The following is a 25,773-nucleotide window of genomic DNA, read 5'->3' as shown; positions in this document are numbered from 1 at the left end:
GGTATGACGCAAGAGGTCATTCTAAAGGTCAAATCTGCCTACAGGCCGCCGCTAATCGAAAGGCCGTTCATGAGCTTAGTATTGCTTTCGCAATAAAAAAAGATAAACATCTCGAATAGTTTTTTAAATAGTCACTTAAATAGCCACATATCAGGATGTTAAGTACCTAGGCGTTTATGTTCCCATAATTTAACCTAGAACAAGCATGTCGATTACATAGCATTGAAGGCTGGTCACGTACTTAACCATGTTGAAGAAATTTTCGTAATGTAGCAAGTCACGTGAAAGAAGTTCTGTATATCTCAAATGTGTGCTCAATTTTAGAGTACACAACAGTAGTGTAGGATCGAGCTATTACAATCCTTATCAAGAAACTGGGAGCAATACAGAATCATGCAGCACATTTCATTTTAAACACTTATGATTGTCACAGCATTGTCAGCGCGTTAAAGAAGCATCTAGGATGGGATTCCCTACAGCTCCATCGCACCTTCTTCACATTAGTCTTCTTAAACGACTTTTGACGCTTACCTTGCACCTCCCACATACATTTCCCGTAGAAGAAACCATAGCCTCAAAACGCCTGAAATTGCCTGCCAGACATCTGCATTTAAAACAAATTTTTCCCCATGCACAATCAGCGAATGGAACAGCCTCCAAAATGCAATAGTTTCATTAGATGACAGCTTCCAGCCGCTCTTGAAACACATTTACGGGGACTAAGTGATGAATCAATGTGCCATGCAACATAAGCTATTGAATGCTCTCCTTATCCCTTCGAGTTTTTGCACGCTACTATTTCCCTTTATATACATTTTAAGGTGAAAGCCTTTAATGCCTCATACTGTCGTGACTAAGGAATGTTAGCAAATGTGTCCGCGTTTCAGCGTAACTACTTAAAAGAAACTGTGTTAAATGGCTGGGAATCGAACCAGGGCCTTCGGCATTTGAAGTGGAGACGCTACCGCTCCGCCACGAAGGCTCAGGGTCTGAGCATGAAGGCACATCTAGTGAATGCACGAGTCTCATAAATGAAATAAAAAATGAAAATAAGAAAAGAAGCAAAAAATAAACATAAGAAAACAATCGAAACTAAAAATGAACATTAAAAACAAAGAAAAATAAAATATAAAAATAAGACAATAAAGAAAACAGTGCGCCAGGAAACGCTTTCGCCTTGCAGGACTTTAATGAGCCAAAGTGCCCCCTAAATTTTTAACCTTTTCATGACTTGTAGAGCATTTCCTAAGCGTTTGTTACTATATTTAGCTGCATTGTTCCGGGGTCTTTTGAATGAATTTACATCTGTTCACAGTGCTTTTGTCTCTCACTTCGCGTACCCCCATACACTAATGCCCAGTGGGGAGAATTGTATGTACTCAAAATAAATACAAGCATTACAATAATATGCATTTTACCTAGCTTGCCACTGTATGGCACTATTTTATACCGTTTCTTTTCAAGCTGAAGTTTCACTACCCAGGACACCTAGCGAGAATCAAACATTTAGTACATTCAGCATGGCTACTATAACTTGCAATGAGTAAGGAAGTGCTAAAAGCAACAGCCAAGAAACAAATATCACAACCTGCAAGCACTGATAAACAGTGCTTTTATTTTTACAAATGAATAGACTATAGAAAGCGCACAAAGGCAAATGACAATAGCAATGTTCAATATTTGCACAAATAAAAACAAAAGGTGACTAACATTACTTAAATGAAGTGTGTGACATGGTTTTTTGTGTACTTGAGTGCGGTGAAAAAAGCCAACAAGACGGAAAAAAAGCTTACCAACTGTATGCTTCACATACCTCTGGGTTGCTAAAGCAATGTATCTATACACACCATAGGCACGGAATGACTAAAATATCACTTTGGCCAGCCTGTGAAACAAGAAGTGCACATATCACAAGGTCTGGCATCCTGTTTGTTCCTTATGCTCTCAAAAACAAGTTGTCGACACACCCTAGACCAATATGGCAAAGTCCACAGAACTGCAATCACACTACAGAGGAGCACAAGCGCATCACAGAGGAGACAACAAACTGTGAAAACCTCAAAAATAAAACAATGAAAACAAATGGAGCGGAAGCCATCACAGAGTCTCAGGGGTGAAGCAGTGAAACATGTGCCGTCATTAGCTGTGAATCCAGGTGGTGCACACACACATACACACAAAAAATTCAACATAATTACAACAATTACAAAAAATCCTCGTTACATCAAAGATAAGCAATGCCCATGCAAGCACAGAAACCTGCGTGCAGCTTGAGAAAAAAAATGCCACAGAGAAATTTGAAAATGTCCTAGCTGTTGAAGCTGGGGTAGTAGTTGATCTGTCCTTTCAGCACGTAGAATATGCTGGAACCACCTGAAAATAACACAGAAGATAAGAGGTCCATTTTCAGGTACCCAGCAGAGGAGACATTCCATTGTGAAAACAAGGTGGTTACCAGAGAGGTTAGCACTGGGTAAACCAGCCCAACATGTCGTATTCTGTGCAATATGACAACACCTCTGTCAATCTTGCAATACAAGAGTCTATTTTTGAATGACCCAGTACAAACTAGTACTGTACATTGCCACTGTTGGCCATGGCATCCAAATACAACTGCAACAAATTTGCATGGACAGGAAACATGAAAAAATCAAGCTCCCTACCAAAACTCATGAATGAGAACAAAGCAACTTTTGCAAACCTGCTAGGACTTTAGAAATCTTGGCTCTTCCAATTGCTCCACAAATGATAAAAGGTTTGCTGCACAAATTCTGTTCATTCATACTTGCCAGGGTAAAGAGAACATAGACGCCAAGTCTGGCTAATAAAGATTGCGTGCGCTACTTTGCCTATTTCTTCAAACCATTCTGAGCATCACCGTACACTAGAACATAGCACCAACAGTAGAATCTCTATAAGCGGAAATAGATTAAATAGAACCACCACTTAAATGAAGCACTAGTATAAGACAGGGATTTTCAAACTGGGTTCTACGGGCTGCTTTTGTTTGTTCTGCGAGCACCCACACTGGCATGTCCCCAGTGTCTTGGCACAGCCTGCCGAGATGCTGCTGCACCGGGGGAAGCAGGATTATAATGCTGGCAAGGTGGTATGCAAGGGGTGTGGAGCACAAGGAGACGTGTGCTACGTGCAAACTTGAGCGCGACAACTGGAATTGCGGGCTGCACCACCGAGCTAACCCCGTCCGGACCATTAGATGGCTTTGCCAACTCTGAGGCGAGGTTTTGCTGCCAGTAAGCCCATTTGCACTGGAAATCCAATATCTTTCACAATTAAAAAAAAAATGATTGCTAGAGGTTAGCACTGCTAAGCACGGAATATTGAGTGAAGGCAGATTTTTGCAGGTGGACACCAACGCCACCTACATGAGAGACTGAGGTGTCCACTGACCCAGGGCGCCAGTTGTGCGCCTTTCCTCCCATCAAAATCAAGGGACTGTACAACGTCAACACCAACAAACCAAATGAACACTGGCGGCCCACTTGTTTTGTTTGGTTTTTGAGAAAAGGAAATGGGGCAGTAACCGTCTCATCTTGGTGGACACCCGAGCAGCTTCAGGGGGGAAGCTGGTCTCAGAAAAAAATTGTTGGTGAAGTCAGAATATGGAATCTTCAAGAAACACGTATTTTTTGAGTGCTGATTCCAAAATGTAATTTAATTTTAGGTAAAACAAGTCCTTGTGCACTTATATGCTATTTAATTTTTTGCCGAGAGCCTTCAATAAATTTTGCAGCACGAAACGTGCTAGGACGCTTCCCATTACCTTGCCTTGATACCAGACTAGGCAATAAAGTCAAAATTATTATCCTGCCTATCATAGAAGTTGAGTTATATACAGGGTTTTGAACTTGCCACTTCACAAACGGGAAGAAACTGACAATTTCAAAATCCTATAACTCGCCTTCTATAACAGGCAGGATGATAACGTTACTATTATTGCATAGCTTGATGTCAACAGAAACCAATGGCATGCAATCTAAGAAGTTCCCTGCAGTAGAATTTCTTTCAAACTCTCAGCAAAAGTTACCTAACATATTGCAAAAGTGCACAATGGCTTGTTGTACATAAAATTAAATTACATATTTGGAATCAGCACGCAAAAATACATGTTTCCTGAAGATATCACGGTTATGACTTCATTAATAAAAACTGATTTCTAAGACCCTCTTCCCCCTTAAGGGGAGGGAAGAAAGGAGGAAAAAAGAGAAGATATGTCATGTGGCTGCCACACCGCCAGTTCTTCCACTTGAAGGTCAAATTTCAGCACCCATGACCTTAGCTTGACTAGGCTAGTAAGGCTGGCGTTCCCTAAAAAAAAAAGAAACTCCAAATTATGCTGGCACGAGCTGGAAGCGGCAGATAGCCAATGAAGCCTGAGGAGACGTCACGCGATTCCGTGCCTAGCCTAGCCAATCGAATACGCGAATATGAGGGAACGTTTGTTTCTCTTGTGACAGTTTTCTGCATTCTTGTTTTCTGGCTAGTGGTCTGAGCATGACTGAGAGATGGGCATTGAGTAAACACTGCCCAAGGCAAGAAAAAATATTTACACAAGTGAACGAAGCACGCAAAAAGCACAGAGGATCCATCCCCAACCAGCACAGGCCTGTTGTGACACTTGTGATGACCGAATGTGAAGAGTGAGGCGAGGGCCCTTGGCACACAATGAAGACTGTTGGGGTTCCCCTGGTCTAAAGATTATAGTTTATTAAGGCAATGTAAAAAAATCTGGTTAAACGAAACCAAATTTTTCCCCCTGCAGTAAATGAAACTACAAATACAAATGAAACTGCACCTAGCAGGGCAAGCTCAGGGCCATCGAGGTATGGGTCATTCCTTTATGGTTTCCATTAGCGGTTTTTCTCAGGTTTCGATATTTAGTGCAAGCAAAATTAGCAGTGCAAATAGTAAAGAGCAGAAATATGCAAACATTCGGAATTGCCAATACGAAACGAACATGTCTGTTATTTGGTTTTCGTACAATCCGAAAAACCAATACTATTTAAAAAAGTTTCAAAGACTTGGCAGCGACCAAATACCGCACGCTTTCATAAATCGGACCGTGGTTAAAAACCACAACATCTGGCCAATTATCCGAAGATCAATTTCAAACCTTCGGCAAAACAGAACAAAGGCATCCCTTTTCTAATCTGTCATTCGCCGTGTGGGCTGGTCACAGATGCTGCAGCCCTTCGTTCGACCTCATGCAGAATTCCACAAGTGGGCTTCTCCACACACCACAAATGATGAAAACAATATATCCAACCAGCCGCTTCAAACGTGGCTTATAGGGTTTAACGTCCCAAAGCGACTCTGGCTATGAGGGACGACGTAGTGAAGGGTTCCGGAAATTTCAACCACCTGGGGTTCTTTAACGTGCATGGACATCGCACAGCACAGTACACGGGCCTCAAGAATTTCGCCTCCATTGAAATTCAGCCGCCACTGCCGAGGTCGAACTCGTGTCTTTCTGGCCAGCAGCCGAGTACCATAACCACTGAACCACCACCGAGGCGGTTCCAACAATTATAATGTGAAAGCGCATGGTTTCTCCTATTATCCTGCTATGCTGTGTTTCATACTTAGCACCCACAGCCCTCTCTCTGTTCACAACTCTTCAAGCATGAGCTCCATCCAGCTGCCTGGTAATTTCGATTAATTGTCATATGCGGGGAAAGCCCACTTGGAGAATTTTGCAGGGGGATCCAGAAGGAGGCCAGAGTGGAAGCATCACCAGCAGGGCAAGCGAAAGAGTAAAAATCCCTCCTATTGCAGGGTGCATTGTAGACTGGGCACCTGACACATACGAAATAGCAGGCGTGGCAACGACGGGGAGGGCCTCTCGAGTAAAACCACTGATGCAAAACAGCTGTGAAAGCTAGAGTATGCAGTGAAGTCTGAGCTCATATTGTTCCATTCTGCTCTCTCTTTTTGCAAAAGAAACTTCTGATATATAGGGTCCCTCCAAATTTTATTCAATGAGAGTCCTGAGAGTTTTGGAGCCGCGTTAAGAAGATGATAAAAAACCTGACCGCTCCGAGTGGCCGTACATCTACAAACAAGGCTACCAAACCTATTGCAAAAGGTTTTAAATCAGCGCATTGACACACTTACCACACAACTCTGCGTTTTCCCACCAGAGTGCGACACCGACACTATAAATTAAGGTGCCACGCGGGAAAGCTCAGAGTTGATGCACGTCAGGTGCCTGGTCTCTGGGTGTCGCTTGAAGAGTTCCACGACAGCCGGTTCGCCGTCTGTGGCTGCAGCAGTTACCTGCACAAAGAGCACAAGTGGTACAAAGGGCATAGTTACATTTAACATGCAACAGCCACTACAGCAACAAATATTTGCATTTCCAAGCCCAAAGGCAGCACCTGGCCGTTGGACACCTTGAAATGGAGGGCGGTGGATCAATATTGTTTAGTGAGCAGCTTCTCACAGTGCACAGAAAAATACTTGCAACGCAAGTGTTGTTTCCTGCACATCACTCGAATCGAACGGGGCTGCTACAGCAGCTGAGGACAAAAGCCGAAACCCAACAATTCTGGACAAAAGCATTTTTGAGAGGGAAACCGTTTATGAACGCGCAAGTTTTCCATATCATGTAAGATTTCACCCCAACAATGAATATATCCACAGATCATCCAATGGCAGATCAGTATTTTTTTTCCATCCACGCCTTTGCTACCGTCAATTGCGTTCCCCACTGATGGTTTAAGGCAGTCTTAACTGTTCGCCACTATTGACGGAAATATCGGAGGAATATCACTTGAATATTTCCACAAGAGTATCTTACAATTTTCGAATTTTCAAAGTTTCCGACCAAGAATGTCAGGCATGTTCGATGACAGAGCCATAGCTGCCACAGCAAAACTTCTGCAGCAAAGCATGCTTTTCAAAAATATTTAGCTACCTTCGGAACATGCTGCCAAGGTATATTTCACCAAATGTGCCAGCACTTTTATAATCATGATGCCGAGGAAAGCCGTGCCACACCTTTTCACCAATGGAACCCCGCTAGCCCTCCCCCCCCCCCAAAAAAAAATGGAGAAAAGGGGGAACTGCAATCTCTGCTATAAAAAACAAGAACAGAACTTGGAACAAGTGTAATGTGCGGCCCATTCCAGGTCATCTCCAGTTCTCGTCCTCACGAGACTGCTTTCTCTAGTAGCACAGCACTCATTTTTACCTTGAAATAAGGCCTCGGAAAGTGCAGTGTATTATGTACTACATAGCTGAAAATCAGAGGAATAATAGCTAAGAATATCTGCAGTCTTGTATATTTGACTCTTTTTTTTTTGTAATCAACTTGAGCCTCAGTGCAGCGGCTTAATTTTGTTTTGCTTGTATTTTATTGTATTACGAACATATCTAGCGAGTAAATTTTCGAAAAGTTGTACACATACAACTCCGGCTTTTTTTTTAGTTAGGAATTATAATCAATAACGCTGCAGTCTCATGTGCGCAGAGTTTTATTTTAAAACATACAAAATCGATCATCGCAGTAAGAAAGAGTTAAGCACTATTATAACAAAACTCAGGAGACACGCGAAAAATTCCAAGAAATGGCCGACTTGACCACGCAGTCCACAAAAAATGCTTTACTCCAGAGATCAGCCAACTCCAGTAGCTTTTGCCGTCTCGGCATTTTTTCAATGGCACTTCCACACAGTTTCCACACAGTGCGTTCGCCGTTGCTCGTGCCACGCCTGGCAGAAAAAGCATAAGTGTGCGCATGCTTGTATGCTGCAAGCACCACACATTGCCCATGTTATATGCCACTCACCCTGATGAGGAGCTCAGGGTTATCGTTGCCAACGATGTCCAGCAGAGCTGCAGCTGTCCTGTCAGACCAGCGGAAGCCGTCGTCGGGGGACAAGTTTCGCAGCCGACACAGCAGCGCCTGGACACGCACACAACAGTCAACGGTTAGGACCACACAAATTGCATATTAGTAGTGTAGTGGACCCCCAGCTTAACAGCAGCCCCCTGCTACACCTGCCTTCTCTTGGAATCCACTCTTAAGGGGCAGCAGTTATTATGCCTTCGCATTGCATGCCCTACCCAAACCCACTTCTTCCTCTTGATTTCGACTAGGATGTTATTAACCAGCGTTTGTTCCTTCACCCACTCCGCCCGCATCCGGTCTCTTAATGGTGCACCTATCACTTTTATCTCCATAGCTCACTGCGTTCTCCATAACTCAAGCTGAACCCTCGTTGTTAGCCTCCACGTTTCTGCCCAACAGGTGAGTACCAATAAGATACAGCTGTTGTACACTTTTCTCTTGAGGGATATTGGTAAACTGCCTTTCATGATCTGAGAGAGCCTGCCATATATGCTCCACCCCATTCTTATTCTTCAAGTCATTTCCATCTCATGACGCGGACCAGCAGCCACTGCCTGGCCTAGACGTATTATTTTAGTAGACCTGTCTTTAGAAGAGTAGATGTATGTTGCCAACTATACATTGACCCGCCCGTTTTACCTTTTACAGCAGTCTGATTGGCACTTGAGTCAGCCTGACTGCATGCGAGAGGTAGGCATGGAAGTTGCATAGTTTTATTGCCTTCGGCCGCCACTTGCATCCAATGCTGGCGGTAAATGCAACTGTGTCGCTCTGCGGTTGGGGCTTTTAGCTGGGTGCGCACTGCGGTGTCGTCACGTCAGAAATAGTACATCAACCAGTTTACTTTATCATCACCGGTGTGAGGGGCCACAGACAAAAAGAGCCTCAAGAGGGGCCTTTGCAGGATCCGCGCCCCGTACATGGCGGCATACTGCAAGCATCGCGACAAGCAATGCCATACGAAGTGGCCCTCCAGAAACATTCGCTTGAGACGAATACTCTCGATTTTTCAAATACCAAACATTCTGATCGAACTGAATACTGATTACTTTACTCTTCAATAGAATACTCGCACAAGGCTCTTCTGGAATGTGGACGATGACCTTTTGTAAAGTGGAAGAAGGTGGAAAGCTTTGGGCACACAGACAGCAGCTTTTTGGTCGCAAGAAGACTTTACAGCTGACGTAGTAAAACGGGCTGAAAACATGCCTGGTATGGAAGGCGGACTAGGAAGTCGCCTAGACTGTCCACGTTTCTTAGCTCTGATAGGCGCACCCGGTCCTCATTTCCAAAGTCGATGTATCGCAGCTGGAACTGCAACCAAGAGAGAGAGAGAAGGGAAAGAATTGGACAGTGTCCGAGATGACAGGCCATACAGTCTGTCCCGGATATGCCGGACTCTGAGGGGATGGTGAAACAGACTCAAAGATACATTGCGTCCACACCAGTGACATGCTTCTTGACATGCGCTATGCCTAGCACATGGCAGCCGCAGCAGACTGCGCTTTGAACTTATTAACTGCTTTTCTTAAGAGGTCTAATCCTGTTGACAGCACACTATCAATTGAAGAATCTCTCATTAAAATTAAAATACAGGCGGTTTCCCCAGCGCCAATCAGCAGCGAAGCACACCAGGCAAGGGCTGCTGCCAGGTTTTGTTCGGCCAGACAGGTTGGTTTTTCACCACACAAAGCTGTGCACCGAAAGTTCCCTTACCCACACGACAGCGGTGTCACATGGTGACAGAATATGGGAGACTGAAGGCTAGCAAACCACGCGTTTACTTCTCCATGTGGTTTCACTGTGCCAACACTGTCGGAAGGCATCCAATGCCATGCCGCCAACACGTCTCTGCGCGCGGCAACTACCCGCGAGAGTGCCGCTACAATCGTTCGATATACCCGGATTGTATTAAGTTTTGCAATCCTGAGGGCATCAGATAAAGCACCAGCTACAAAAAACATTGACACAAATCTCATGTTCAGAAAAATTTGTGCACCGCCCAAAATTTGCATTATAAAAAAAGAGGCTCACGTTCATGCCTCAGAGGTGAATCTAAGCAAATCCACAGTTTTGAAGCATGGGTTTGCGATGCATTCATCTACTTATCGTTTCACAGGGTTTCAAGGTACACAGGCAGCTATGACTATCACACATTGGACGCACCATGACAAATTTCAGTTCTGTTAAAGGACTAGAAGTTTCCAATACAGTATTCAAAATGAAATTCGAAATAGCATGCGCGTAACAATCGGATGCAAATCTGAAAGCTCGCTACGAACCGACACGCATTAGAATTGGAATTAAGGTACCTACAATTTATTCAATACATTTCTTTTAGGAACCTTAAGACACATGAAGGATCTACTACGGCATATTCTCCTGCAGTCGTCTTCCAAAGATAATGAGCTAGACAAAAAACTGGATAAAATGCCTTTTTCTTAGGTATTTCAAGTTTTGCACAACAGAAAGTTATGAGCTCACTGCCATATGCCCCACATATATACTCCGTTTCTTTCATACATAGCAGACAACGCTGCAGACGCTGCAGAAGTAGAGCATCCGCGAATCCATGTTGCTCCGCCTCTTATCATTCTTTCTTCTCAAAGCGTCTGTGTTTGGATGAAAACAAAGAGCGAAATAAAGCGAAATGGTAGCACTGAAAATCATGGTTATAGCTATGAGGCAGTCAGTGTTCGGGGCCTGTGTCCATAATTTTCATCGAGTGCGGACTACTTTTTAGGCGCGGATGGAGTCCGAGCGATTCACCCTACCAGCTGCGTATCATACCGCCGCATATCAGCCTTGCTTCTCGAATTCTCGAGTCTCAGGATTAAAATGTGTTAGGAGGTAGAACTAAGTGGAGGAGGCTGCCAGTGGCAGTATCCGAGATTTGTCGCAATGAAATATGCTTGTGTTCACCTGGGTCGTATGGCGAACTATTTTTTGGGCGCGGACTTGACATGCATGAACAAACGTACCAGCTTTGGCAGCGTTGCCTGCTTTGTGTAAAACGTAGTTTGGATTTGTCGTTTTCGGACCAAGAACCTGTGTGCAAGGCACATGTGCATGAGATGCCTGCAAATTAGACCTCTCAATGTCGTATATGATGCACTCCAGTGAATTTTATGAATTTTTACCACACCCGCAATTCACATCAGCTGTGACCCTGTCACGGACACTAAGGTTTCCGGAAATGAATTGCTCCACACAATGCACCACTCTTAAAGGAACACTGAAGACATATTATAATCAATTGAAGGGCAGGGTAGTCTGGCCTGCGAGATCTGCGCCAAAAGGAAACTGTGCATCGATCGATTACCGCGCTCCAAAAAGAAAGACTCTGGTTTATGGTTATGGTTTATGGGGTTTAACGTCCCAAAGCAACTCAGGCTATGAGAGACACCGTAGTGAAGGGCTCCGGAAATTTCGACCACCTGGGGTTCTTTAACGTGCACTGACATCGCACAGTACATGGGCCTCTAGAATTCACCTCCATTTTCACTGAAAACTGGGCTTTTATAACCTAGAAAACCTTTTCAAAAATTTACACCGGTGTTGTGTTCACCAATCGATTCTGTAAGTAAACTGCAAAGTGTTGACAGTTTTTTGGGCACGGATCCCAGAGGCCAGGACAAAATTCAGATGAAGTTGTCCTCGGTGCCCTTGACTTCTTTTTGTTAAGCCCCTGTGGGCTCCCACAACAGTCAAGAGAAGTGAACGGACACTGCTATAAAGGCAGTGGTGACAAGGAGGCCCACAACTGAGAGGATTGCCAGAACATACCTCGCCAGACGGGAGCGGGTCGGGAGAGGCCAGCACGGCTCTGTAGAATTTTGAGTCCACCCTATACCGGCAGACATAGACTTTGCCGAATTCAGGGCTCTCTACTGCTTCATTCGTTCCCTGCAAATATTAATAGAAAGAAAAAAATGGCAGATGATTTAGTGCGGTTAGCCCAAATGAGAATTAGGTCCACTGCCACTTCGGTCTTCGCTTCGGCTTCAGTTCGAGGTTCGATTTTCAAGGTCAAGCAGGCTCCAGATAAATATCTGGCGAAATTGGACCTGAGCTCCCCCTTAAAGGGCAACTCCACCACTTTTCTTTTCAGAATTTCGCGATATTCAAAGATTAAAATCTATATAGGCTGTAGGTAAAGCACGCCAAGTGTTTTTGCACTAGCATTTAAAATAGTGATGTAATCGACGATTGAATTTCGTTCAGCGTGACGTCACGGAAGGTATGATTTCAACTTACCGCTGTCGTCAGCCACACCCTGCCCAGACTCATTGGACACTACAATCTCGGTAGGATATGCCTTCAGAGGTGTTGGTCTTTTTCCTTCAAAGCAGGCTTTGGTGCGTTGGAAATGTACAGATACCTTCGATCACGTCATCATGCGCCCCCCACTGGGCTTTGTGTGCTGCGGAGAAGCTTGAAGGGCGTTCGGATTTTAATCGGCGATTACTTTACTATTTCATGTGCTAGCTCAACAAGATTTCGCATGCTTTACCTGCAAGTTTCACACATTCAACACTCTTAAGCTCATTGATTTCTAAAACCTATGCAGTTTCCCTTTAAGGACATGACGTGGCAGCGCAAATGTGTTAGTTCCCATATGTGCAGAATTGGTCGTTCCCTTCTTTACAGTCACAGATCGAGCACTCCTGGCACAGTGGTGCAGTGGTCAAGTGATGCGCCACTGCCCTTCTATGGCAGGTGCTGTCATCTGTGGGGCTTGCGAGACTCGGGTTGCTCTTCCCGAGCAAACTCAAGGTCACCCAGAGAGGCTCTGGACAGACAGACACATTGGCGAAATCTACAAGATATGGAGCACAGGCACCCAACAACTCACAATGGGCTGCTGCAGGAACGCGCAAACGTTAGCAAGCCGATAGCCCAACCATACACACATTTCCAGCATGACGTTTGGAGGAATCGGCCGGTGGATATCTTCTCGGGACTGCCAACGCCATTTGGGGACCGCGTAATTTCGTTCTTACACCTCTCGCACATTTGTGTGCAAGCTTTCCTCACTCGGCTGGTTAAGCACAGAAAAAAAACTGCCAACGTTTGTTCAAGCTTCGTCAACACGAACGTGCAGAGTTGTCCACTCCTAACTTGAACATGCAAGAAGTATGGCTGCGCTCTTCAGTTTCTTTCAAGCGAACTTTCTGGCTACTACATCATTTGGCCGGAACATTTCAGAGCGCAGCTCTTTGGCACCCGTTCCTGCGTTCCGCATCTTCGTCAGTGTAATATCCCACATGACAGGTGGTGTGTTATGGCGTATGACAGAAAGCATGTCGGGAGGAAGCAGTAGAATGAAATGCCAGCTGCAACGGTGAAAGCTGTGGAGGGTGGCTGGCACGGGAAGATCGCGTAGGGTGGCTAGCAGTGTAACGGTGCGGGTGGCGTGTGAAGAGCTGCGCTCCAATTCTGCATTACAGGCTACCACAGTAGACTCAATTTTGTTTTTCTGCAGTCCTGTGAAAAACTCAACAGTGGCGTTCAACTGCAAACAACAAACGAACATGACAAAAGCGAAAAAGAGATTCAATCACAAATAAATGAATGAACAAGGAATGAGGTCAGAATGCAGAATCTGCCTTGCTGCATGCATGTGGGACAAACTAGAAACTCTCCCACTCAGAGATGCAGGTTGACCTAGAAAGTGTCAAGGCGCATGGAACCCTCACCTTCCAGTAACGGTTGACTGCACTCATAAACGTATTTAGGACTGTCAGTCCTGGGCCACAGATCTGGACAGAGATCAGTCCATCACATCGGATGTGGCTCAGATGACAGCGGCCCAAGCATCCCTTTTCAGGCAGCTTCGGACCAGTGAGCCGCTGGAAGATTATGTTGTTGAGGTCGACGTCCTCCAGATCCCAAGTCTCGTGCATGACCACGGACAACGGCTCCTCTCTGCAGCACCAGAAAGAACAAGGGGGCAGAAGAGGCCGAGTTCGCAAGAAGGAGAAGGCAGCTTCTTATACAAATACTGGAGGTAGCTAAAAAAAACACCAGCAGGGTTCATACAGCGTACACACAAAAAAACTTCAAGGATATTCAAGAACTTTCAAGGCCTTTCTAGAAGTTTTTCAAAGACCTACTACACAGCTCTATTTCGTTGTTTTGCGACACAGTATATTTAAGGAAATATAACCTTCCCGTTTATTGCACAAAATGGCCAATGCATGGCAAGGAAAAGTCAAGAGACCTTTCAAGACCTTTCAAGGTGAAGATTACCTGTTTCCGCCTTTTCAGCATAGTCATTTGCTGATGCATTCAGGACACTAAAGGCTGCTTCGAGGGTCTCCCTTTTTATGGTGAGACTGTCAAGCTGGGCTTCAGCGCACCGCCTTTTTGACTGCTCAGCACGTTCTAGTTCCTGCTTCTTCTGGGCTTCCAGCTAAGGAATATAATGAAGCCTTGCAGCTAATACGGACTTCCTCAAATTTTTTGTGGTGGCAATTTTCCACTTCATCACACAAAATTCGTTGCGGGATGTAGGGCACGCCTTTCAAGTTCTCTACAGAGATCTGTCTGTTTACGCTGAAGCCTCTCACCATGGCTCAACACAAGCAACAAATTTTACAATCTTCCACAGTTCTGCATAAGCAGTGAACTTCAAAAGCTCACTAAAAAGTGTGTCTAAACAGCTGGCTTTCTTCAAAAGCCACAGATGATGTTTCTGCTCTTGTAACAGCTCAGTGTACTCTGCAAGTACCATGTCTCGCTGCTGGTCTGTCCATCGCCCATCGACTGACTAGGAACTGCTTGCATTCCACCCTGAACTGAAATACATCGTTTGCACTTGCTTCGCTCTTGTTCACTATTTGTACGACTTTGTAACCGAGGTCCGCTTCTTCGAGGGGCACATGATTTTTCAGGTCCCCTATATCAATTTACAGCAAGCCGGTAATTACTGTTGCTGAGGAGAGTAATGCTGAGCACTTCATAAACTTTTTTATTAACTTCTTGACAATTGTTTCTAAGCCTCTTGCCAGAAGAAATAACATGGGCTTCTTGGTTTGATACTCCATCAAGAAAGGTTTCAGTGTGGCAGCAGCACTAAGAGGAACCAGACAAAAGAGTGTCAAGTCCCCACTTACTCGCTGCGATGCCTCTTTTGCCGCCACTATTGTGTCCCGGCCGAATTCAACAACGTCCTTAAAAGACAGTCTTTGGCAGGCTTGCTTCTTCCTTGTAGAGTCTATGTATTTCTGCACTTTCAAAGCTCTCAACGACAACCACATCCTCAATCCAGCAATGGGTATCACATCTTAGGCGGAACTTTGCCTGCCCAGTGACTGCTGAAAAATCCTGTCTTCTTGCTGGGGCGTCATCAAAAGAGTGCACGCAGACTGGACAAGAAGAGTGTCAAGTCCCCACTGATTTGCTGTGATGACTGCTTTGTAGGCTTTGTGTTTTGTGTGGAGGCCATAGGTACCCAAGCCAAGACACTGGACTTGATAGTTTTCCTGTAAATGAGAATGCAGCATTTTGAAGAACTGCAGGTTCACATTGGGTCCATCCTTAGAGATATGAAGAACCTTCGCCAGTGGCAAAGGTTCTAGGGAACTCAACACTTTTCTTGTATGTTGCCGGCCGTCGAATGCTCAATCAACACAGATGTGCAGTATCTTGTGACCACATTTTTTGGCGAACCGCAAAATCTTATGTCTATGTCCATTCGCTTCTCTTGCAGGCACTTGATTGCAGACTCGTCCAAAAGTACGACATAGCTTTCACACCCGTCTATATCTCTCTGCAGCGATGAGAGAAAAAAAGGGTTGGAGGCCATAAAAAGTCACATAAGCACATTTCTTTTTACTGCATGAAAAGCCTTTAGCAATCTCACTATCAAGAAACATGGGCTTGAACAGCACGCCTGCTTCGCATGATGATCTGTAGGAGCAGTCGGATGAGATTAACATCAGTGTCCACAAAATTTCCGCATCTGTCACCAGCTCATTGACCTTGCGCGAGCTGTCGACATCAGATGACTGCGACGGTGTACTGACGGCTCGCACGTTTGTGCTAGCAGTAAAATATTCCCACTCCGAACCCGCCACCGCTCTCTTCGTACTTGCGCTGCTCTTCCCAATCTTCATATGACTTTTCAAAGCAGACTATGCCATGGCAACCAGGTCGAAGGATTTCCCGCATGGTTTGCATTTCGCTCGGTGCGGATTGGTTACACCCGGTGCCACCCAGTCTTTGCAAAAGCCGTGGCTCGGCCATCCACTTTGAAATTGATATTTCTCAGGCATTCTTTCGAATTGCACAACTGCTGCATTCGCTTTTTAGTGCGAATTATTTACATCTAGTCAACCACCAATGCACGTGGAACACAAAACAAGCCGAATGGACGGTGATGGCAATACGGCTGCCCCTTTTTGACCAGCTGTTACGCCACCTTAATGTGGCCAGCCACAATGCGCATCCACCAAACTTGAGAAATTTCCAAGAATTTTTTTTAAACATCAAGTTCAAGTATACATCCCGAGAAAATAAAGAATTATCTATTTTCCACAAGTTTTGCGAGCTTTTTCAGCGCAAATCGCGATTTCCATCTTTGGAACAAAAGTTTTCAAGCAAGTACTTTCAAGGGTTAAAAAAAGTACTTTCAAGGGCCTTGAAAATCGAGTTTTCTAAATCAAGGCTCTTCAAGGGTTTCAGGGACCTGTGTGCACCCTCAAAATTTAAGGCTTAAGGGGGAAGCTGGTCTTAGAAAAAAAAATTTGTTAAGTCACAAAAATTGAATCTTCAAGAAGCACCTATTTTAGCATACTGATTCCAAATAAGTAATTTAATTTTATGTGAAACAAATTCCTGTGCACTTATAATATACATTATGTAACTTTCTACCGACAGCTTTCAATAAATTTTGGTGCAGTAAACTTGCTAAGACACATGCCATTGGTTTGTATTGACGTCAAGCTATGCAGTAAGGGTAAAATTATTATCCTCCCTATCATAGGAGTTGAGTTACAAAGTTTTTGAATTTGCCACTTTACAAACGGGAAGAAACTGATGATTAAAATATCCTATAACTCACCTTGTATAAGGGGCAGGATGATAATTTTACTCTTATTGCATAGGCCGCCGCGGTGGCTCAGTGGTTATGGTGCTTGGCTGCTGACCCGAAAGCCGCGGGTTCGATCCCGGCCGCGGCGGTTGTATTTCTTTGGAGGAGAAATTCTAGAGACCCGTGTACTGTGCGATGTCAGTGCACGTTAAAGAACCCCAGGTGGTCGAAATTTCCGGAGCCCTTCACTACGGCGTCTCTCATAGCCTTAGTCGCTTTGGGACGTTAAACCGCATCAACCATAAACCAACTCTTATTGCATAGCTTGATGTCAAAAGGAACCAATGGCATGCAATCTAACAAGTTCCCTGCAGGAGAACTTCTTTCAAACCCTTGGCAAATATTACCTGACGTAAATTACGTATTTGGAATCAGCATGCAAAGATGCATGTTCCCCTAAGGTTTCATAGTTGTGACTTCATTAATAAAAATTAATTTCTAAGACCCTCTCCCCCCTATAAAGAGACGCTGAGCATGAACTCAAGTTGACCTGTATCGATACATATACTGGTCCCAACAAAAAAAGAGGTCCCTTTCACTAAACAAGAAACTTTTTAAAAGGAAGAAAAGATTTTAAAAAGTAGCCCAGATATCCCCACCACCGGCTGGAAAAGGAGCTTCTCTTCCCCCATTTCTGAAGTAGAAACTATAATGCCCCATAACGGAGTTCAATGACTGCAGGATAATTTTACCTTTATTGCATTCTTTGCTACAGTTAATACCGGATGTAACGAACCTCCATATAGCGAACTCCTCGATATTACAAACATTCTCAATTCCCCAATGCCGCCCACATTGAAGAGCGTGGATTTGAGACCTCCATGTAACGAGGGGGTCGTGGCTGTTGACCTTGAAGTAAAGAAGTGGCTATGCCATCAATATGTTAGCTAATGCTGAGTTACTCAAGTTTAGTTGAATTGTGCAAAAGTTTCGTGATGATAAAGCACAAGCTGACATGAGAGGAGCGCATATCGCAACGAGCGACCGTAGCTGGCACACCGTGCCGCTTTCTCTTTTCTCTTTCAAAAGTCATAACACGTGGCATTACACCAGTTCATGCTCAAAACCAGCGAAAAAAAAATGGGGCATAGCAAAAAGGAAATAACACCAGTGGTGCGCGGCCGTTGCCGTCGCGCGGTTGCTCGCGCGATTCCGGCGCAATACCTCCCCCACGTCAGGCGCTGGAACAGCGGAGAGCGCAGTCGGTTTTCTGGTGCAACAGCTAAGGAAAGACCGAGTGTGGAAACATGCGGGTAGAAGCACATGCCTCCACGGTTGGTCTACAGCAGTGGTGCGGACGCACGTGTTCTCAGCCGCGGCGCCCCCGCCTTCCCCCACCCTCCACCACCCCACTTGTATAGTGCTTAGAATATACTGGCTAGTATATTCTAGGCACTATACCACTTGTAGCGGCGCTGCGCAAGTTGCAGCGGAGGTGGCGGAGGCTTTTCCGAACGTTACTCCGAGTTTATGACATCGAGTAACGCTGTTTTCAGTACACGCTTTCGAGGTGATTTCCCCTACATTTATTTCTTACTTTAGTTTGCGTTCTGCAATGTACTTTCAACTCTTCTTGCGAAAACAGCATGCAACGAAAACTTGAATTTAACGAAGAATCTTAGACTCTCTTCAGTTTCGTCACAACCAGGTTTAACTCTACAAGGAAAAACATACAGCATACAAATTATCAAGTTCCCTGCAGTAAAATTTCTTGCAATCTCGTGACAATAATGTTACACAACACACTGCATAACTGCACAATGACTTGCTTAGCATTAATATGTAGGCCTGTGTGCGCCGCGGTGCGATCCCGGAGGATATGGTAGACTAAACTGAAACCGCGCGAAGCAAGCGTTCCAGAAACATTGACTCGAGATGAATATTTAAGAACACGAAAGATTCGGACTGAATCAAATATCGAATACTTTGTTATTTGACCAAATATTCGAAATTATCGAATATTCGCACAGGTCTAGGCATGAGATGACATAATTTGGAATCTCCGATGCATGTTCGTTGAAGCAACAGAGCATTCATTGATAAATATTTTTGGTCCAAGACCTTATTCCCCCCCTCTGTTTCCTCCTTGCCATAAAGCCAATAGCACACAGTACGTCCCACAATCTGATTACTTCTGGAAACTTAACAGCGAACACCACAACAGTAAAGATTATTTTTTAAAGCTATCGTGGCACACTGAGGTCACATGCCTATGTAAATAACAGACAAACACATGCACAAATGCACGCGCAAATAAATGCGTGAACAGGAAGCCTGCACTGCCCACAGTCCCTGGCTCACATATTTATGATCTCTGCCACCAGAGTCTTTCCCAGGAGCACATCACTCAGTATATCTGCAGCACCATCACAGTCGGCATACCCAGCAAGCCCGGCAAGCTGGCACGGCTTTGCCTGCAAGCAACAAAGAGAACATGGCAGAATGTCAAAGCTTTTCACCACCACCCACGTCGGCACAAAATCCCTCTCCTACACAAAGGTCGGCCTCTCAGAGCAAGCCCATAGAGCACGTCGTTTAAGACAGACAGACAGTACATTCTGAACACACAATGCAGTTGGTCCCTTATTCCTTTTATCAGCAATAGCCACACCAGAGATGTTTGACCGCCAGATGCTCTAACTCTAGTTAAACATCGTAACTGAAAATTCGACGGCAAATAAAACACGAAAGGGTGTCAAGTAAATAAAGCTTGTTACATGCGAGGCGTACTGAATCTTTTTTGGCCTTGGGGAACCCCGACGTCTTCCTGGCTTCCATCCCTATCTGTTTAACGTGGCAGAGCTGCATGGCCCGTCAAGAAATGTCCAAATTCTACGACTGGCTGTACACTGCAACAGTTTACTATGAGCAGTTTCAAAACAGTCAGCCCCGAAATAAAGTAGGTGAAGGAGAGGCAAGGGTTGAGGTATGCATGTATACGAGTGCTAGGGGAACCCAAAAAGCCCTCCAAGGGCCGAACCAAAAGCTTTCCCTGCAACCCAGACTGATGCGTGCAATACACCTGGTGCTTTGGTCCTGCGAACTGCGAAAGATTTGAAAAGGCTCTTGTAAATTGCAACCTTGCAACATTCGAACATATTTCGGTCCCCTTTGAGCTCGACTCGCCGAGGGAGACACTGTCACCATGTGCATTACCCTCACCTGATGAGAAAGCAGGGCAAAGGCAGCGTCCAACTCCAAAAGGGCTCCTGGTCTTAAGAAGCTGGTGATGCCCTCATCAACGAAATAGCACTCGACCTGCAACCCGAGATGAGCGGAATGTCAATCAGTCCAACACTCGTTTAAGCTTTTCCCTGTTTAAGAAAAACACCATGACCACATTTCTCACTCACGACAAGCCAGTTATGGAAAAAAAGCAGTAAAGGATGTCTTGTAGAGCAGGAAAATGGCGCTTGAGTGAACATCACTTTCAAATAATTTTTTCAGCCAAACTACGAAACCTCCCATTGAAATGCTCCAGTATGTTCAATGACTATCGCTCCAGGGAATTCTTTCGAAAGCAGTGAAGTGCTGCTTCCAGGAAGGAATGAAACGGTCTTGCAGACTTACAGCAATTTTCATCTCCAACATGCGGTGCCATGCCTGGTTCGTGCTAGTAAGGCCAACACAGCTGGCTTGTAAATTGAGCGCCACCAGTGAGCACGAGCAAATGATGATGAGCACAAGAAACATAAACGAAAGGGGAAGCAGGTCTTAGAAAATTTATTAGTGAAGTCACAATTCTGAAATCTTCTGGGAGCCCTTTTTTTGTTTGTGCACATTCTAAATTCAGTTGAACCTCTTTACAACAGACAAATAGCAAGGGTCAGTCTTATGTACTGATGTGCTCCTACACTAACATTGACACCAAGCGATACTTTTGTAATTGAAGGCTACGAGCATGTTGCCCAAGCCTATTAGCAGCAAAAATAGCTGCCTTCTTTTTTTTTTGTCGTCTTAACGCATGGCGCTCGTGTGAACAGTTCAACTTCCAACTGCACTGCAGCTGCACATGTGCTGGCAAGCTTCCTACACAAATTTGCTGCAGGAAAGTAGTAAGCGCTCGGTAACTAGAAGTAGCCAAACCAGAGAATTATTTCAATAAATGGTGCTCAGAGGTAAAAAACGAAAGTTCCAGTGTACTGATCAAGAATTAAAATTTAAGTCTTCTCTAGAATTTTACTGCAGAGCAGTCTTCGTAACACAAAGTAAGCCCTTCATTATAACAAAATGAACCCCGATGTAGTGGCACGGCACCATATGAAACGCAGCCAACAAAGAACACACCTGCTTTGGGCTCTAAATCAAATTGTTCAGGCGCCTGCAGCCGAAATCTTGAGCAAGAGAGAGATATGGGGGAGGGGGGCCTTTCTTCAGCACATCTTTAAGGAACAACAGAGAAGAGCAGCCAAGCCGCCCAAGAGTTAAGCTCTCTCACCCTCTGTCCTTCATCGTGGAGAGCAACAGCCTGCGCTCGCAGCCAGCGCCCCTCGTGCAATGTGGCATACATCTTCCCTCCCTGGCCAACCTCGACGCTGCCCCGGACGGCTGCTATTCCCGCTGGGCCATTGTAGAAGGAATCCATGTCTTGCAGAAGCCGGCTGTACTGCGCCTGTCAAAATTAACACAATGCACATTCTCTTTGTGACACCGAATGGCTGTCTGTTGACCTTTGAGAGGCAAAACACGGCAATGCCAGTGGTGACTCCTGTGCATCATGTGTAAACACGCTACACAACTCTTTCTCAAGTACACTGCAAGATGCAAGCTTGGGGTAAAAATAGCACACTTTCACATGACGAGCAAGCAGGCCTGAAGGCCAAACTGCACCTTCGGTACCAAGCAACCCGGACCACCACCCAGTCCTTTACATTTATCGTAAAATAAAGCCCGCAGCAACTCTTTTCGGCAGTGTTATGTACAGTTCAGATCAACATCAACTACAGAGAGAACTCCAAATTACACTTACGTCGTAGTCGATGAACCTGAAGAACACGTTGTCCGTTCTTGTGACACAGGTGACGAACACATCGACAAAGTCGGTGATTCGGCACGGCGCGCTTGTAGAGCTCCTTGCAGAGCTGCGGTCACTCGGCACACTATCATCATTCTGCAGAAATTTTCAGACATATGAAGTCATCTTGCTCCCGTGGAGCACAGGGAGCACACAAGCACGCACCTAATGGTAGACCACCCTGCATGGTGACTCCCATTAAACTACAGCAAACGCACTTCACGTAAACACCATTGGCAAATACATACAAAAGTAACTGGCATATCTTTGCTCTAACAACACCATTAAAACATGCACAAATGCACCAAGCCGACATCGCCAGGAAATAACATCATGCACTGAATCTCTGGAGGCAGCAGTAGTCTGAAGCGAGGTAATGAGATTTGCAGAACAATAAAGTGTGAACCTGTTGTATCGGCAAGTTCCCATTACCAAACAACCGCAAAGCAACATGGGGAAGTCTACCGTATAATCTCTTGTAATAATCCCCATTTTCAAATATATAATAGATAAGCTGCACCTTCAAATTTAATAACCGAATTTAAATAAAATAAAAGTGCTGCCCTTACACGAGTTAATATGGTTATTATCTATCCGCCAACCTGCCATCGTGTTCCTCATTTGACGAAATGGTTAAGCTCAGCCAGCAATAGGAGAACACGTTGTGGCACTTTAGCAAGTAGTCTACACAGAACAGGTCGTCAGTACCTGGGCGGAAGAACTCCGGTCATTGCCATACAATGGGTAAAGGATGAGGTGGTATCCTCTGGATACGGTAATGGAAACCATAAGCAAAGAAAATTGCTGTATAGGTGTGCACTAAGGCATGTGCAGTTAAACCTGGTTATAACGAAATTCAAAAAAGTCCAAGGTTCTTCGTTACATCTAGGTTTTCATTACATGTAGCTTTCGCAAGAATGAAAATGACACTGCAGAACAAAAACCAAAATACGATACATACGCACGTGAAATAACACTTAAAATGCTTACATAAATCAGCGTTACTCGATGTGATAAACGTGGAGAAGAGTTTCACATCGCGCCGATAGAGCGACTGCTGCTCGCGCAACGCGCAACGAGTGGGGATATCGCATTTACTCGCATAATAGGCGCACTCGCATAATAGGCGCATTCCCAATTCGGTCGCGAAAAACCGGTTTTTTTTTTATTTCCGCGCATAACAGGCGCACCCCGAACTTCGCACTGTGATCAATACTGTATTCACACATTGCTAGCAGACGCCTATTATGTGCCTATTATGCGAGTAAATACGGTAATATGCGCACACACCTTGTACAGCTTGCCAATTCCAAGATACGTGCACAGCACTTAACCGTCCGCCCTATCACCAAAAACATGCCTCAACAATGCAATACGGACAGAAAAATGCTCGGGCACAAAACCTTCACGAGAGATTTTCAATTCAGAAAGACATGGTGCACGTGCACGTGGCAGAACATGCGGACACAGACACTTTTCCCCTGGCAAACAATTTAACTTGCTGAAAACTTAATTTTGCCAAGCTAAGTTTTCTGTGACCATTAAAAAACCAGTTGAAAGAGCGTCTTCAAAACTCCGCGGATCCGCCTCCTTTGCTGATTCTTCACGACCAACAAACGAGATGGCGCCACCGGTGCGATAGCTGACAGACCAGCTTAATTTCCTTCGTCGTCGCCGCAGACGATGTGAATATCTGTTCGAATCAGGTAAGTACCCCAAGCAAACGTGGTTTTAAACAATTTTGCCGACCAAATGCCATTTCTATGCGAAATTTGAGCTCGAACAATGCGCCCGTTTACTGAAAGAAGCATTTTACGGGGCGCGTTTATTTCCGCAACACGCGATAGTTCGCCATTTGAGCGCCTCAACTTTAGTGACGCTAAAATATCTTCAGCTTCCTTCCCCATCGCGTACAAGAAGGTGTTCACTTGCGTTGTTTCGTCACGGAGGTGACGAAACAACCAGCGTTTCCAATCCGCTGGGTCGCGGAAGTCCAGCTTTTCGGGAAGCTCGATGCCGAAGGGATTGAAGAAGTTCCCGCCATTTTCATGCTGCGCTGCGGCAGCCCTTTGTGCGGTGTCTTCTCCTCTCTCGTCAGGCATGCTGAAGGCTGATTGATGCGTGGTCGCTCACCACTCGGTCGTCCTCCGTGTTCACTTCACCGTTGACACACCGCTGCCACCATGTCGCGTTACCGAGGGAATGACGACCATTGTTAACAGCACACACACATTTATTGCACTGCCCTAGCACCAACCATGGTGCCGGCCACCGGGCAACTGCCCGCGCTCGTTCCCCGCCACTCCGTGCGTTCACCCCAGTCCCCACACGGGGTGGTGGCGCCATCTCTCGCGCCCGCACTCAACCACTATACACGACATAAATATCTCCAATACCCGCCAGGTAATAATGATCTGGGTCCACGCCCATTCGAACCATCCGGGAACCGGGAGGTGCGCTATCCCGAGCTCAGCGCGGACAAGGAGCAAGTGACAACTTACAAAGGAATTACAACCCAATTCAAGAAAGAAAGACAAAACTTTCCAGAACAACACACATCTAGTAAAACAAAACTCCGTTGGCGGCAGCTCCAAACAGACACTTTCTTACATGCACTCCATATGGTTCTCGCAGCAGTTCAGCCCCGTCTCTAATCTCTGTGAGCACCAAGAAGCACACACACCGCACACCCTATTCTCATTTAATGGAGACAAACGATCGCAGTCTGCAGCTCTCTACCCAACAGCAGTGGGAGGCCGCGCTCCAAGACACGGAGCGGGCCGAACAGGTCACCGGCCTAGAAGAGGAGCCCTCCACGGAGAGGGGAACATCACCCCAACCGGCGCCTAAGGACTCTTTTTCAATAAAGTTTACCTGCTCTACATTGCTCCCTGGGACAGTGGACACCTTAGTAGCGCTCTAAGCTACGAAATCGATGAAGAGTGAGAGCATGGAAAGCGAAGGAAAGGCGCATAACTAGCCCCCTGAGACAGTGCACCTCTATGCCATGCTTTAAGCTACGCGGCGCTAGTGACAGATGTGCGCTGCATGCGTTGGCATTGACATCGTTGTTGCAGGAACGCGGCACTGAAGCCGTAGGCCGTCGGCGTTCATTGTGCACATTGGCGTTGGCGTTCACAACGTTCTAGACTACGATGATTTTAAGAAAACGAACTGGCTCCCCGGGCCGGTGGACGCCTGAATCGCGCTTTGAGTTACATAGAATGGTGAGAGACACATATGTGGGCTGCATGCGTTAGCGATGACAATAATATGGCAGGCACACGGCACTGCAATAGTAGGCCGCAGCGTTCATTGGGTGAGCGAACTCTCGCGATCAGCTATAACTGCCACCTGCCACTGTGGCATGGTGAGCGCGCTGCCTATCCACTGTCCGGAACGCACTCAACGGTACAGACTCCAAGCCGCGTATAGTTACCCGATACGCCATAGCTTTGTGGTTTATGGGGGTATAATGATCAAAAGCGACTCAGGCTATGAGGACGCCGTAGCGAAGGTCTCCGCAAAATCTCTCTCTGACAAGGTTGAAGAGTAGTTGAACCACACCTAATCTTTCTTTTTTTTTAGAACTGGGCATTCGCAGCCGCGCCAACAAAACTGCACGCTCTGTGTGCAGCAAACATCCTGCTCATATGGGTTTGTCCACAGCCGAACCCATTCCATGGTCATTGCTCTGTATCTTCTAGGTGTGAGGGTAGGAGCAGTTATCTTTATCTTTCCTTCAATTCCACTTTTCCCCGTGTGCAGTATCATTGCTGGGTCATATGT

General features: G+C 45.5%; 1 protein-coding gene across 1 annotated transcript; it reads right to left on the bottom strand.

Annotated features, from left to right (window-relative positions):
• Window positions 1-1,845: 1,845 nt before the first annotated feature.
• LOC149354022 (tudor domain-containing protein 7A-like) lies at window positions 1,846-24,086 on the bottom strand. Its single transcript, XM_089575906.1, has 11 exons — window positions 23,913-24,086; window positions 21,940-22,080; window positions 21,409-21,582; window positions 20,133-20,228; window positions 19,272-19,384; window positions 13,573-13,801; window positions 11,660-11,779; window positions 9,083-9,187; window positions 7,811-7,927; window positions 6,136-6,297; window positions 1,846-2,373 (listed from the first exon to the last, which is right to left on the bottom strand). The coding sequence occupies exons 1-10, from the start codon at window positions 24,084-24,086 to the stop codon at window positions 6,184-6,186; spliced, it is 1,383 nt and encodes a 460-aa protein (XP_089432032.1). The 3' UTR covers window positions 1,846-2,373; window positions 6,136-6,183.
• Between the last annotated feature and the right edge of the window lie 1,687 nt (window positions 24,087-25,773).

Source organism: Amblyomma mixtum, chromosome 3 (genome assembly GCF_055824585.1).
Source record: "Amblyomma mixtum isolate Tamu chromosome 3, ASM5582458v1, whole genome shotgun sequence".
Taxonomy (NCBI): Eukaryota; Metazoa; Arthropoda; class Arachnida; order Ixodida; family Ixodidae; genus Amblyomma; species Amblyomma mixtum.
Note: the sequence above shows the minus strand (reverse complement) of the source record. Positions and strands in the feature narration are given on the sequence as shown.